Consider the following 16,376-nt stretch of genomic DNA (forward strand, 5'->3'; position numbering starts at 1 on the left):
GGCAGGGGATTTGTCATCTGTACAGTTAGCAGGAACTCCAAATAGATGGGAGGTGCTGTCTGCTACGCCAACAACTATCAAAGATGAAGCTGGCAATATAGTACAGATCCCGGGGACCGCCACAGTAACTTCAAGTGGGCAATATGTTCTTCCCCTACAGAGTTTGCAGAATCAACAGATATTTTCTGTTGCATCTGGATCGGATTCGTCAAACGGCGCAGTGCCCAATGTCCAGTATCAAGTAATACCCCAGATTCAGACAGCTGATGGCCAGCAAGTTCAGCTTGGTTTTGCAGCCTCTTCTGACAACGGTAGTGTAAATCAAGAAACCGGTCAAATTCAAATCATTCCTGGCTCCAATCAAACCATCATTGCCTCTGGAACATCTTCTAGTAATATTCAGAATATATTGTCACAGACTGGCCAAGTCCAAGGGGTTACCATTGGCAGTTCGTCTTTCCCTGGGCAAGCACAGGTAGTTGCTAACGTTCCTCTTGGACTGCCGGGAAATATTGCTTTTGTTCCCATCAATAGTGTTGATTTAGATTCTCTGGGACTAAGTGGTTCTCAAACCATGACTGCAGGCATTAACGCCGACGGGCATTTGATAAGTACTTCACAGGCGATGGATAGTTCGGACACTTCTGATAGGACTGCTGAGCAGGTTTCTCCTGAAATGACGGAAACCACCACCGATACAGACTTATTTGTGCCAACATCTTCTTCATCACAACTGCCTGTAACTATAGACAGTACCAGTATATTGGAGCAGAATGCAAACAGCCTGTCTACTAATACTGGGCAAGTACACAGTTCTGATCTTCAGGGAAATTATATCCAAACATCTGTCTCGGAAGAGACACAGGCTCAGAATATTCAGGTCTCCACAGCACAGCCTATTGTGCAGCACATACAGCTTCAGGAGTCTCAGCAAACAACCAGTCAAGCCCAAATTGTACAAGGTATTGCGCAGCAGACAATCCACGGGGTGCAAGCTGGCCAAGGTATATCGCAACAGGCTTTGCAGAATCTTCAGCTTCAGTTGAACCCTGGGACGTTTTTAATCCAGGCGCAGACAGTGACCCCATCCGGGCAGATAACCTGGCAGACGTTTCAAGTGCAAGGAGTGCAGAACTTGCAGAACTTGCAGCTGCAGAATGCCCCTGGCCAACAAATAACATTGACCCCTGTGCAGACGCTCACTCTGGGTCAAGTTGCAGCAAGCGGGGGCTTGACTTCGACTCCTGTTAGCCTAAGTACTGCTCAGTTGCCAAATCTACAGACAGTTACAATAAATTCCATAGATTCTGGTGGCATTCAGCTGCACTCAGGAGAAAATGCCGACAGTCCTGCAGGTATTTATATCATTATAACGCGTCTTTGTGAAACTAGTCCCTTTAATGCTTTTAACATTGATAAACGTTCACAATATTTTTGGGGGGTTCATGGAAGTATACAAGACTATGTGCTTCTATTTCCCCAAGAAATACTTTTGCAACAGCTGGGAATAGTTCACTTTCTGAAATGTCAAGTTCTAGTTTGTCCTCCTTAAACTGGTTATATCGCTGTCCGCGATGTCTGAAATTCATTTTTCTGAACTTTATGTTTCAAATGATTATAAATGTCAGAGATGAGATGCAACATGAATGTGAGTGGGCTTCTGCTGATGCTCCAGGCTTTCTCCAGAGGAGTGGAGGAACCCTCTGTAAGATGTTATGGGGGACCAGTGGGGGCTGGAGGGGGAAGAAGAGAAACTGCAAGTACCATTTTTCCCACCAGTGAATATAATTGAATGCCTCCCATGCTGTACGCCTCAGGTTACAGACTCCGCTAACCCAGAAATAGTACCTCGGGTTAAGAACTTTGCTTCAGGATGAGAACAAAAATCGTGCTCTGGCGGCGCGGCGGCAGCAGGAGGCCCCGTTAGCTAAAGTGGTGCTTCAGGTTAAGAACAGCTGCAGGTTAAGTACAAACCCCCGGAACGAATTAAGTACTTAACCCGAGGTACCATTGTAAATCTAATTGTATGAAGTACCTTTTAATAGCTCTATAACAATGGCAAGACAACACGGATAAGGTCAGTTGTTCGTTGGCTTGTGGTACAGAGGCCATGTTTCAAAAAACCTTCAACAAGTTTTGAGGGATGAAGATGCTAAGTTGGGCTAAACAATACAAATGATGCTATTTTGTATCCCGTTTAGCATCTGCCATATAACTTAGCTGCTCTGCTGATTTGTGGAGCAACTTCGACGTGTTTTGAAAATGAGCCTGATATCAGAAGAGTTGCTGAGACTCAAACTTTGCAATACTTGTTGCTGGCTTTTACAGAACACTTAGGCCAAAACTTGTACCAGAGCCTATATGCAAATTTTGAAGCATGGCTTCAGACTGCAGTTTTTTTCCGTCGACAGTACTACATTAAGCAAGAGCAATGCAAATTGTAGTGTAAATTTTGAATCCAAAGAATGTGCAATATTGTACAAGGAAGAAGGTGTTAAATCCAGAAGGAAATACTGATGGTTAATGGGTTCATTTACTGATCGAAGGTTTGAGTTTTGACAAAAGTACAATTCAGTTTCTTGGTTTTTAGTACAGCGGCAAAATAATTTGGGTTAAGAGTGGGAGCAAATGAATTACTCTTGCCAGTGCCACTGACATTCCAATTTGATAAGCAGAGAGACAATTCTCTTGCAGTTGAAGAGTGGAATCTATTCGTTCCTCTCCATCCAGTGAATGTTTTTGCTAATTGCCGTGTTTCTCAGACTTGGGTCTGAAGCTGTTGTTGGACTACAACTCCCGTCATCCCTGACCGTTGGTTCCGCTAGCTAGGGATGCTGGGAGTTGTAGTCCAAAAACAGCTGCAGACCCAAGTTTGAGAAGCTAATAGAAGGAGGGGATTCATTTACCAGTTCTCTTTTCCTCTTCCCTTCAGCTTCTGTGCCCTCTCCCAAATTTGCTTTGGGGGGGGATTAGAGGAAGGTGATTTGGAAGACTGAAGGAGAAATTGGTATACAGTGGTACCTCAGGTTAAGTACTTAATTCGTTCCGGAGGTCCGTACTTAACCTGAAACTGTTCTTAACCTGAAGCACCACTTTAGCTAATGGGGCCTCCTGCTGCCGCCGGATTTCTGTTCTCATCCTGAAGCAAAGTTCTTAACCTGAAGCACTATTTCTGGGTTAGCGGAGTCTGTAACCTGAAGTGTATGTAACCTGAAGCGTATGTAACCCGAGGTACCACTGTAGTTTGCCATCCCCTTCTGTTCACTGGGGTCTCTGCTAGGTCAAAGGCTCTTACTCCTCCCACGACACAATTAGATACAACCCAGAGAAATTAATACTGTACAAATTCTCAGTAACCTTACAAACCGAGAGACCTAATGCATGGCTTACATAACTCATACCCCCTTGAGAATTCAGTTAGAGGCTGAAGATCGTTAAATACGAAGAAATGAACCCCTAGTTGATTTGTGGCTCTTGTTTTACCTTGCATATGTAAATAGTAGCCAGGATCCAAAGACATGTCCAGTGGAACCCAGGCTTGTGTTTCTAAATTAGCAGCCCACCCCCAATGCCAAATGGCAAACCACTTTCGAAACTCTGCAGAATGTTACAAAGCCATTCGTTTATATAAGGAAAGTTAAAACAAGCTAACCACTGGGCATATTCCAGCCCTTGCATGCACTTAAGTTAAAGCCGTTTCTTCTGAATTCCACCTAACAGCATAGCTATTGGCCTGGATATGCACAGATAGGTAGAATTTGGAATTCTCTGCAGGTGCATAGCAAACATATATCGGTAAAACACTTAGATCATTTACGGATGGAAGTTCAGAGCTGAGTTAATGTTAGATATCCCTTTGCCATATAAACCAGCTGCAGTTACGAGGATAGGCCATAGTGTTTTCTTTAACAACTGTACTAGATTTAGTAGTGTTTTATGTCAGAGCCACCTCTTTTTTTGGGTAGTGAAAACAAAGAGCCTCATTAAGTGGTTGTTGGGAAATGTGGTCATTCCTTTCCATATTGCATTAACTGCTTTGAAAACGAAGTTCAAAATAAAGAATAAGGATGATCTCCCTGGTGCGATGTAGCAGGAAACCTAAGAAACTGCCGTGGGCACCAAACACGCATACGCACTGCAGCGGCACAGACATGCTCACCCCACAGTAATGCTGGCATGCGTGCCACATGCTCTTTCCCTCTCCCCCCCAACTCCTGGCAGTTAGATTTGAACAAAGTATTTTAGCTTTTTTCAGACCTAATGGGAAGTGAATGTCCTGCAGAGTGCAACTTGCAGGACTTTGTAAACTCCAGGAAGATGTCCCACTGCAACAATTAGGTTTTTATAAAGCCCATTGCAACCAATAAAATGCTTATTTCAAGAGAATTATTTGGCATGGGGGGGGCGTTTTGAACAGAGGTGTGTGCAAGAGAAGGCAAGGGAAAGAAGGCTCCTTTCAAGCCTAATTGTATTGTGGCATAAGGGATGTTTTGGAGGGGAGGGGACATCACAGGTGAAGAGCAAAAGCGTACCTGTGACTGAGACAGCAGATTTGAAGGGGCACAAGAAAGGGATGCTGTGGGCACAAGGAAAGGCCTTGGTTAGTGTGCCCCCCGTGCCATGTTGGTGTCCCCCAGCACTAGTATAGAGACAAGAACTAAGCAAACCCAAACTTATTAGTGGTGTAAATAATTTTTCTACAAATGAAATGTTAATCTCTTCCCTACCCCTTTGCACGTTGCTGTTTGCTTGATTATTGTCCTGTGTAAGTATGCATTCCTGGAGCAATAGCAGGCAATAATAGAGCTGTTTCTGGGTGGAAAATTGAAACGAGAACTCTAGGTAAAGGTAAAGGGACCCCTGACCATTAGGTCTAGTCGTGGCCGACTCTGGGGATGTAGCGCTCATCTTGCTTTACTGGCCGAGGGAGCCGGCGTACAGCTTCTGGGTCATGTGGCCAGCATGACTAAGCCACTTCTGGCGAACCAGAGCAGGGCACGGAAACGCCGTTTACCTTCCCGCCAGAGCGGTACCTATTTATCTACTTGCACTTTGACGTGCTTTCGAACTGCTAGATTGGCAGGAGCAGGGACCGAGCAACAGGAGCGCACCCCGTTGCGGGGATTTGAACCGCCGATCTTCTGATCGGCAAGTCCTAGGCTCTGTGGTTTAACCCACAGCGCCACCCGCGTCCCTCTAACCAGAACTCTAATCAGGGTAAAAACAACAAGTGGAAAGAATTGCAAACTGTCTCATTCTTTGATCTATCTTAAGAATGAAATGTGCACATTGGGTTGGATCCAGATGTGCCCTTTCGAAAAAAATCGAAGGCCTTATTCCAGTCACAGAAGGATCTCCAATCCAGAGTAGGCTTGCACTTGAGGAAGTTGGAGGAAATAATTTTCATTGATTTCTCTTGCAGCCCTGAGCATCACCTCCCATGTTGCTCTGGAGAGTCCTCCAACCCTTTAGGTTGCACGGGTGGGGGGATAGTCAAAAATCCTCTGTAGCAGATCAGACTCATTGAAATCAATCCTTTGATCAAGACTGTAATACTGTGCAGCCCCTAACGCTAGCATAAGTGGGGCACTTTTCTCCCCTTATGCTAACAGCTCCTCCAGTAGCAAGTATGGGTGCTTCTGTGCCAGTCTTGGATCAAACACCATAAGCTATTGGTGTGGTCTTTTTCCAGAAATGAGCTGAGATAACGGGCTATCAGGAGACACTATATTATTGATAGGAAAGAGTTCTTGGCTGCCTTTAGCCAATCAAAGGAAGCATTACTGTACTAAATTGTTGGTGGTCTTGTGAACAGCCTAGCTTAAATCAGCCATGATTGTCAAGTCTTGGTTCAACTTCCATTGACGAGGGTAAACATTGTCACCAACCGTAGCTTCCTTCCTTCCCATCCTGCCCAGTTAAGGGTCATACAATCATAGTTAATTATCTAAAGTACTTGCTCAGTTGTTGACCAAACTAACCCTGGAAAGGTATAAATGTTCAGTTCAATGCTTAGAATGCTTAATTCAAAGCAGTAGTCACTTGCATGGACTTTTGCATAGGTTTCCCTGATTTGCCATCTGTTTCCCAGTTCTGGATTTGGAAATTTCTGTGATTTAGAACCTCACAAGTATGGCTCCTACTTCCACGGAATAGGGACTGTTTAAAAATATACAGTGTTTTGTTTAATTTCAAATTGTCTTTATTTTCTCAAGACTAACACAATTCTATCAGTTATGCTATAGATGTACCTATAGGTCTGAACCTGCTGCACCCACCTATTCACTAAACTCCTCTGTCTTACATCTATCTAGGATTTGTAAGTGAATACAGCCCTAAATTTTTTAGGAGTTGCCCTCAAATGCAGAAAGCAAAATGTGAAGAGCCCATTTGGCATGGTAGGAAGTGATTATTATTTGGGGGCCTGTTTTAATTATTAAAAAATAGTGCTAAAGGGCTACAATAATTAGTAGAGACATAAGGCTAGAAAAAAAGGCTATATTCAAAGTTGGGCTTATACGGGGCCTAGGTACTGCTGTGGCTTTGAGCTATTTCTAGGTAGTGCATAGGCAACAGAGCAACATGAACAGGGAGCCCAAGATGTGTAGCATTGCCGGGTCCAAACTAAAGAGAGTACCAGTACCTTTAAGAGTAAGGTATGGAGGGAATCGTTTGACAGGATCTCTGCAGCACTATGAAAATAAGCAACACCTAGTGAAATTCTCCTTTCAGTTTAATCTTTTGAAAAATCTGAGCCTAGACATCATAAGGCCACGAGATAACAGCAGTAAGGCTAAACTTTACCAGAAGGATTCTCTGTAAAGCAAAGGGGTGACTCAGAAGTCTGCGCAGGCTGGCCGAGCAAGAAAACGGCTTGATAGGCACAAGGAGCAGCACTAGACTTCGCGTTGCCTGTTTCCGTCTACATCACTTGCAAGTTCTACCTTCTGAGAAGCACAACTTTTACTAGTGATTGAAAGATCTAGCCTTAAATAAATGAATGAATGAATGGACAGCTCAGAAGGTGAAATAAATGGCAAGGTTCATATATGCCTCCGAGATGCTTCCACAGTAGTTGCTGGTTTTCCCCTTGCCTCTATAGCCCCTCCCAACATGCTACATTCTGTTCTGGTCCCATGGGAAACTTCAGTGCATGCATACTTTGGGACCCTGGCCAAATAAAGCAATGAAGTTTTAAAGAATGGCTGCTCTTATCTCCTGGATTTGCCTTGACCCCCAAGGTATAAACTGTGAAATAAATGAGCGTGGCAGTAGTATGTGATAAATGTACAGATGTTTGTTGTGCAAGCGGATTTCGAGCCACACAGGATGAGCCTCTCTTTACACTTCCGTGGCATCTGAAAAACCACCCCTGAAACTTCAGGTCTTCCTTCTCGTTATTTGAATCAGCACAAACAAACAGCTGCAGTCAGAAGATAAGTTTCAGAAGCCTGGTGTGTGCATAGGATTGCTATATTTTGGGTCCCAGTTGTTTGCCCGCACCAATAGTGCATCTCCAGAATTTTCTTAATAATATTTAACAAATTGAGGAAGGAAAGTGAATTTTTGCCTCTAGAATAGTATTTCTGCACCCACTTGCATAGGAGCAAATGGCAATTTTACCTAATTGCTCTAGTTTGAAACCTGCTTTATCTCTTCCCCTGACCAATACTTTTAACTTTTATTGGGCTACGGCTTATCTGAACCACTCTTATATTTCAAACGATAAATGGAACAAGACACATTACGTCTTTCCCTTTATTTACGGGGTTATGGGGGAGTGGCCATATATCAGTAGTTTGTACCTGGCGTTAAGGCAAATTCAGGAGATAGAGCAAGCATTCTTTGCTTTCTTTGGCCATGTTCGAAATGCAATGTCTTGTGAGGAAGTGTCCCACGAAGAGAAAATCAGAAACTAGCACACTTTAGGTGCCTACATGAGGACTTCTCTTGCCACATCTAAGACTGCAATTTAGTACACTCTTCTCTGGTAGTTAATCCCCATTGAATAAAATGGAACTTCCTTCTCAGTATATAGAATTGCACTGCAGAAGAAACAGCCCAGGTATCTGATTTTTGAACCATATCTAGAAGTTTTGGTTTCAAAACCAAAGATACAAACAGGAAGATGATTAGCACTGGTTGCATCTCTAGGTAAGAGATTGAAGTGAACCCGTTTGCCATATGTTAACCAAGCAAATGCCTGTAACAATTATATTACCTCTCGCCCCTCCCCAAAATTATTGCTGCTATATTTCTTGGTTTCTTGTCAGTTTGTAATTTTTCTTCTTGGAATTCCATTTGCGGGCCATTTGCTAGCAAATGGTACCATAAATTAGCAGTACTCTTAGGATGATTTTTATTTCTAAGTGCTTTTCAAACTTTCAGCAGCTTTGAGTTGCAGAAAGTAACTTACTAAGCAACTGACATTTAATGGCAGAGAGTGCATTATCAAGGAAGCTGCATCTGAGGCTAGTGGTAAATATGATTGGTAATAGACAAAAAATAGTCTCATGGCTATCTTACTGCTTATAAATGCAAGTAAGGGGAACAGCCTGGGTTTGTCAGTGAGATTTTAAAAAGCCTTTTGGGTTGAAAAATCTAGGCATTGTCACAACCGAAAACCTGCTACTGGCATCTACATTATTGTTCTTCGTTAGGAGTAACAACAGCATAACTTTCCCATGTTTGGCTTTGTCGTGGATTGGATGGGCATTAGTTCAATCTTCACTTCTTCCCCAACTCCACAGTGCAGAGTCATGATAGAAGTAGAGCTCAACCCCACAGTCATCATTGATAAAGCCTTAAGCTGGGGTTTAACATCGTTCTGAATCTTCAGTTAGCAGGGAAGAATTGAAACAGGTGCTAAACAGAAAATACCAGGCACAAGAAGTATATAGGAAGCAAGGAGCAAACTTTGCACGCATGCGAGTTGCCCTTTCTTTTACGAGTGTGTGTGCTACAACCATAGAGGCAGCTTTGCTTTGGCCGTATCTTCCCAGGAAGTAACGATTTCATACTTAGCTAGCTTGGCTTCTGGCATTTCCCTGCTCTCCCTAGCAGTGTTAGAAATTAGCCAGGCGCCAGGAGCATTTTGCAACTGACTGTCTGCCACTTGCAACCAAGTGAAGATGCCTGGGCACCACCAACTGGAGGTGCATGCCTGGGGGGGTTCATTGGATCTTGACTTGTTTTCACACACTAATACCCCATCCTGTAGAATTCTATCAGTTGTATTTTATCTGCACAATTGGAATGAATTTCAGGAACCAAAATGCTTTTTCTGTGCAGCCTGAGCAGGAGCAGTGAGCGTTGCAGTTAATTGTTGTAGCTTGTCTTCACTTACTGCTCCCCCTGCCCTGCTCACAGTTGTGAATATTCTTACATTATGTATGGTCCGTGTCACCATTAAGAAAAAGAGATGGGAATAGGCCAATATATATGTGGACTGTCCCTGGATCAAGTGACTTTTCTTCTTTAAGTTCTCAAAATTCTTAAGCTAGCTCAAGGTTGTCATCTGAACTAGCCAGATGTTTAACTGATAACCAATCACAGTCATTGAAAAGTATTTGCCGTCTTGCCCAAAAATGTTAACTAGACATACTGTTTTGGTGACTGCAACCTTGGTTTAAGGAGCCATTTGGCACCTAGCTTATTGAGTTTCTAACGCTGCTCCCTGGAGCCCAGAAATCCTTGCTGCTGTAAGTACTGGTTCAAGACGACTTCTTCGATCTAATTTCAGGATATCTGCAGTGTGTGATTTTGCTTGCATAACGTCAGTCAATTTGAAATGGTGTACTTTTGAAATGCCGTGTTGTATAAAACAGCTGTTTGGGCAGAGACAGTCCCACTTCAGTGGTGTTCACATCCCATAGATGTTGCAAAGCGCAATTTTCAGGGTTGTTTTTAACAAGCATTCTTGAAACTTCCTTTCGGCCTTTTTGAATTTCCATTCTGCTTTCAACAAAAGGCAATTACGTGCAAATAATTAACAGTTTTTTCCCTGATAATTTCATATTGAGTGGCTTAATAACCTTTATAGGGGACGCGGGTGGAGCTGTGGGTAAAAGCCTCAGCGCCTAGGGCTTGCCGATCGAAAGGTCGGCGGTTCGAATCCCCGTGGCGGGGTGCGCTCCCGCTGCTCGGTCCCAGCGCCTGCCAACCTAGCAGTTCGAAAGCACCCCCGGGTGCAAGTAGATAAATAGGGACCGCTTACTGGCGGGAAGGTAAACAGTGTTTCCGTGTGCTGCGCTGGCTCGCCAGATGCAGCTTTGTCACGCTGGCCACGTGACCCGGAAGTGTCTCCGGACAGCGCTGGCCCCCGGCTTCTTGAGTGAGATGGGCGCACAACCCCAGAGTCTGTCAAGACTGGCCCTTACGGGCAGGGGTACCTTTACCTTTACCTTAATAACCTTTATAGCAAGTCAAATACGGTGTGCATATATAGCATGTATTTCCTCCCCCCGTCAGAAAGAACTTTTAATGGTGTTGTGAAACTTCTCCGTATTGGTGATCTGAAACCTGTGGCTCATCATCGTGACTCTTAAATGCAGACTGGGCAACAGGGGTATGGATAGCCATAACAATGGCAGGTAGTAAAAGCACCTGACTTTTTAACTGGCTTGCACATAGTGCTAAGTACGTTAAAGGATGAGATCATTATGTGTTGCTTCCTTTGGTTTTTAATAGGCCAGATAACTAATCCCTGTGTTTTTTCTCCTTAGATATCAGGATTAAAGAAGAGGAGCCTGATCCAGAAGAATGGCAGCTTGGTGGTGATTCTACACTGAATACCAATGATCTGACACATTTGAGAGTGCAGGTGGTGGACGAGGAAGGGGACCAGCCACATCAAGAAGGGAAAAGATTGCGAAGAGTCGCTTGCACCTGTCCTAATTGTAAAGAAGGGGGTGGCAGGTACGCACTTCTTGACTTCCCGCGTGGTAAATGTCTTTAAAATAAATGAGGCAAAAGTGAGGGAGCTCATTAATTTCAGCACCTGTAGCTGTGGGGAATGCATGCTTCTGGTACTTTTCAGTGCGAGCGGACAAATGACTGACTGAGGGGTGTGGCTTGTGTTACGATTCTCGGTTTCAGCGGCGACAGCTCCTGCGGCTTCTGAGCCATTGATCCCTGTAAATGTGTGTACCAAGATGTTTGGAATGCGCCTCTTTACACTTCAGCAAACTGTCCCTATGCGTCTGCCTGTGCTGAGGAACTTTTGTGTCGGTTCGTATTTTAACAGAGGCACCAATCTGGGGAAGAAGAAACAGCACATCTGTCACATACCTGGTTGCGGGAAAGTGTACGGGAAGACATCGCACCTGAGAGCTCACCTTCGCTGGCATTCTGGAGAGCGTCCGTTCATTTGTACTTGGATGTTCTGTGGGAAAAGGTTTACCCGCAGCGATGAGTTACAGCGGCACAGGAGGACACATACAGGTTACCAACGTTTGGCGTCTTTATAATTGTTTGTTTGCGCACTCCTTTTGAGGGCGCGGATATCGTGGACTGGTTGGATGCAGAGGAATGGTGTGAAGGAACCCTCTGGGGAACCCCAAGGGAAGACGGCTCAGAGTCCCAGGGGATTGGGATGACCATGAGTGGTCAGAGGGAGAAGTCTGGGAGGAGGAGGTGTCGGAAGCTGGAGTGATAACAGGGCTTAGTGAGCAGGGGGAGTCTGTGGCAGAGAGCAGTCCGGAATTAGAGGCAGAAGCTGAAACAGGAAAGTGGGAAGAGGGAGGCCAAGAGGCAGAGATGAGTCTGGCTGGTGAAGAGGCACATGTGCCTCCTCTTGCTGCTGTGACAAGCTCCCGTCCCTGCTAGTGTCCCAGAACCAGGAGAGGCATGAAGAGGGCGGAGGATAAATTAGCGTCATGCAAGCACCATCTCAGATTGCTTAGGGAAAACCCTGGAGAAGAGGGAACTTAGGCAGATTTTGGGAAGGCAGGACCCTCAGTCTACACAACTGCCTCATGGGGCGAGACCTGGCACCCCTGTGCAGATCCTGTTTTTCAAATAAAGAGTTCACTTCGCTTACTCTGTGTGACTCGCACCTGTCAGCAGGGATGGGGAGGGAGAGCAAAACACCAATCCAGATTAAAATATGGCTTGTAAGCACTGCTGCTAACATCTGACTGCCTGTTAAAATTTAGCCTACCGTCGCTTCCTTTTCGCAACAGTGCATTTAAATCGGTGCACAGTTTTCAACCCAAGAAGCAAATCTGTTCTGAAATAAGCTGGAGCTTTTTGGCTACAATGTGCTCGACGTTATTTTGTGTGTTAGCTTCTGACTTTTATGTTTTCAACAGGTGAAAAGAAGTTCGTCTGTCCAGAATGTTCAAAGCGCTTCATGAGAAGTGACCATCTTGCCAAACATATTAAAACGCATCAAAATAAAAAGGCTATTCACGCTAGCAGTACAGTGCTGGCCTCGGTAGAAGCAACGCCGGAGGATACTTTGATTACTGCGGGCGGAACAACACTTATCCTTGCTAATATTCAACAAGGTTCTGTTTCAGGGATAGGGACTGTTAATACTTCTGGCACCAGCAATCAAGATATTCTTACCAACGCTGAAATACCTTTACAGCTTGTTACTGTTTCTGGAAACGAGACAATGGAATAAATATTACACAAGATACCTATTAATTGTGGTTATTTTTATACAGTAGTGAGAAGAATATTGTTCCTAAGTTCTTAGATATCTTTTTATTGATGTGCAAAAATTTTTGGATTGACAGTAACTTGGTTATACATGACACTGAAATGCCTTACTTTGTATGATATTCCATAGTATATTAAAATGGTAAAATTGCATGGGTTTTGTAGGTACTTTTGGAATCTAGAAGAGATTAAATTTTACCAACTTGTATAAAAAAAAAATTTAACGATGGAAATGGTAGTCTAATCAAATGCATCAATCCTTTGTGGTTTAGTGTAAAAATGAGAACATGTTGGTATTTATCTATTGTAAGATAAAAGTTGATTGGTGAAAGAAATCATGTTATGATAAAGAAAGAAATTTTGTAATTTTCTTGATGACTGGAATTTTTATTATGCATAACTGACAAATCAAGTTTCCAAGCAAATGTTTCATTGTATAGGCTTTACTTAGCTCATCAAGTTGTCATTTTGAAGCTAATTATTTTAATTAGGTTAACTATGTACAATATTTTAAGCATAACTCTCGTAAGATTTTGAGAAGTACATTTTAACATGGAACTCTAGGGATAGTTACCTTTTAAATCCTGTTGAAAAGCCATGTTTAAAGGTTTAATTTTGCCAAAATAATGTATTGTTAATATTCTTTCAGTAACTAATTTGGACAATATAACCAATATTTAAAATTATTCAAAGGCTTAAAAGAAAATAGGTTGCATCATTTTGGGTGGTGAAGCAAAAATTAAAGGTGCCCTTTTCTTGAATATTGGAGGACCAAAAACTAAGGGGTGTCCGTTTCAACATTGGTTTTTATCTAATCTTGTCTCTAAAAACATCTGTCTGCCAGGGCCTTAAAAGCCATCATGTAAATTTCCAGTTAAAAAACAAACATATGCAAATAATAGAAATCAGTCCTACAGGGACAATACTCCAAACTATATTAATATTAGTCAATAGTGAAATAAGGGTTTTTACAATGCTTTCTTCTGCCAAGCTTTTGGTTAGCTCTACATTTAAATGTCCACATCTTTCCTTTATGCTTCTTCCTTAAATTGTATGTATCCAGTACATTTAAGTGATAAACATATATGTTTTTTATTACGCTGAATTCTTTTTTATTTTTTAATTACTGTTTATATTTTCAATAATAGAAAAAAAATGTACACACATAATTTGCATAGCCAGTCTGTAAGTGCGCTACCCATTTTACAAGGAAAAGGAAAAGAACAATAATTAACACCTGTTCACTATTTACAAACATTTGGGAATCTGTTTATTTGTTCAAACCACCTCAAATTTAAAGGCTACCTTATTGTACGTTTAAAATGTATTATAACAGTGTGGTAGTTAATAAAACACTATTTTTTTTTCCTTTTGACTTTGGATTTCTGGTTTTTCTTGGCCTTTTCCGTAAGAATGAAAAATGACCTGTTGTAATTTATATGCACTAGGTGTGTGTGTTTGCAGTTTTCCAATGGAACTAATCTCTGAAATGACAACAGACCCACACAATTCTTCCCTCACACCTTATTCACTTGGAAAATTAAGCAGTGTTGCCAAATGTAGCCATATGGACTCTTGTTATATACTTTGCTTTGGAATGAACTCTTTTCTCATGTTTTCAATGGGCCTTTCACCACGAAATATTGAAACCCTTTCAGAAATTTGGTGGCCCTAAGGTGATCACCTCTTTAGCTTCTCTTTAGGGATCACTTTGGGGGCACCAGTACATACAACTGGCACCACCACACGGTCTCTTGACATGCCATGATACATACATTCTGGGCAAAAAAGGGGGAAAAATGCTTGGTGAAATAGCTTGACTTTGAGCCAGTAATGATACGAGAATCTGCGTCCTATCTGCAAAGGGAGGGAGTAGGTCTGGATATAACCTTTGCTTATATACAGTGGTACCTCGGGTTAAGAACTTAATTCATTCTGGAGGTCCGTTCTTATCCTGAAGCTGTTCTTAACCTGAAGCACCACTTTAGCTAATGGGGCCTCCCGCTGCTGCTGCGCCGCCAGAGCATGATTTCTGTACTCATCCTAAAGCAAAGTTCTTAACCCGAGGTACTATTTTTGGGTTAGCAGAGTCTGTAATCTGAAGCGTCTGTAACCCGAGGTACCACTGTATCCTACTTTGCTTGTCCCCATGCTCATTTAAGTTTGTTTAAGTTTTCTAGTAGGGCAGTTTCCCATACCTTTTGGTGTCATTGGTCTGTGTTCACTCCTGATAGGTGTTCTGAATGTTTTTAAAGCAGCGTATCTTAACTGAAAAGGTACTTCAAGGGACGTGGGTGGTGCTGTGGGTTAAACCACAGAGCCTAGAACTTGCCGATCAGAGGGTCGGCGGTTCGAATCCCCACAATGGGGTGAGCTCCTGTTGCTCGGTCCCTGCTGCTGCCAACCTAGCAGTTCGAAAGCACATCAAGTGCAAGTAGATAGATAGGTACCGCTCCGGCGGGAAGGTAAACGGCATTTCCGTGCGCTGCTCTGGTTTGCTGGCCACATGACCCGGAAGCTGTACGCCAGCTCCCTTGGCCAATAAAACGAGATGCGCGCCGCAAACCCAGAGTCAGTCATGACTGGACCTAATGGTCAGGGGTCAGTTTTCCTTTAAGTGATATATTGGGGGGATGACCCCAGTGTCGGGGGAAGGGGGTGCTGTGGGGGCGCTCTGCCCGGGGGGTAAACGGCGTTTCTGTGCACTGCTCTGGTTCGCCAGAAGCGGCTTAGTCATGCTGGCCACATGACCCGGAAGCTGTATGCCGGCTCCCTCGGCCAATAAAGCGAGATGAGCTCTGCAACCCCAGAGTCGGCCACGACTGGACCTAATGGTCAGGGGTCCCTTTACCTTTTTACTCAAGCCAAAAACACTAATGAGATACACCAGCGGTTTTCAACCAGTGTGCCGTGTGGCACCCTGGGGTGCCTTGAATGATGGTAAAGGGTGCCGAGGGCAACACTGGCCTCTTTTCCTCTTTCTTTCCCTCCCTTCTCTGATGCCTTCTGCCTCCCAAAGGCTTGCACAGCTGTCTGTTGCAGCAGCCCTGGCTTCAAACTCCCCAAGGCGAATGGTACCCGTGGGCTGATGAATGGTACCCGTTGGGTGCTCAGAGACCAGCGGTGACAGCTGCGGCTGCCCAGAGGACTCCCAATAAGAGAGGAGAGGAGGCTGAGGGAACACTCCACAAGGGTGGGTGTTTGGAAAAGGGCGAGAGACTGCCAGCTCTGCTGGCGAGGGGTGGCATAACTGGGCTCTGGAGCCCCACATGGGTGCCACAGAAAGAATGTAGTTGGTCAAGGGAGCTGTGGACACAAAAAGGTTGAAAACCTTTTGAGATACACTAAGGGAGGTTTTCTAGTTGGCTGCTTTCTCCAGGGTGTTGCACGTTATCTCCATTGATTGTGTCTACATTCTGATCTAGGACCTTTCCCACTTGGGCCTGTCCAGTCACAGGGTGACTCCACAATTTCCCAAGCCAAGTTGGTTGTTGAGCAATAAATCTCTAGGAAGTTAAAATAATTTGAGATTATTATCGTTGTTGTTGTTGTTTAGTCATTTAGTCGTGTCCGACTCTTCGTGACCCCCTGGACCAGAGCACGCCAGGCACGCCCTTCATCTTTCCCAACATCAGGGTCTTTTCCAGGGAGTCTTCTCTTCTCATGAGGTGGCCAAAGTATTGGAGCCTCAGCTTCACGATCTGTCCTTC

General features: G+C 43.8%; 1 protein-coding gene across 3 annotated transcripts in view; it reads left to right on the forward strand.

Moving 5' to 3' along the window:
• Window positions 1–14,041, forward strand: part of SP3 (Sp3 transcription factor) — a 25,851-nt gene extending 11,810 nt beyond the window's left edge. For all 3 annotated transcript variants that reach the window (XM_053359320.1, XM_053359329.1, XM_053359310.1), the window contains 4 exons: window positions 2–1,355; window positions 10,725–10,917; window positions 11,246–11,442; window positions 12,312–14,041. In XM_053359320.1, coding sequence (XP_053215295.1) covers window positions 2–1,355; window positions 10,725–10,917; window positions 11,246–11,442; window positions 12,312–12,628 — 2,061 coding nt within the window. In that variant the 3' untranslated portion in view covers window positions 12,629–14,041. The remainder of the gene's footprint in view (window position 1; window positions 1,356–10,724; window positions 10,918–11,245; window positions 11,443–12,311) is intronic.
• The last annotated feature ends 2,335 nt before the right edge of the window (window positions 14,042–16,376 follow it).

Source organism: Podarcis raffonei, chromosome 1, assembly GCF_027172205.1.
Source record: "Podarcis raffonei isolate rPodRaf1 chromosome 1, rPodRaf1.pri, whole genome shotgun sequence".
NCBI classification, from domain to species: Eukaryota; Metazoa; Chordata; class Lepidosauria; order Squamata; family Lacertidae; genus Podarcis; species Podarcis raffonei.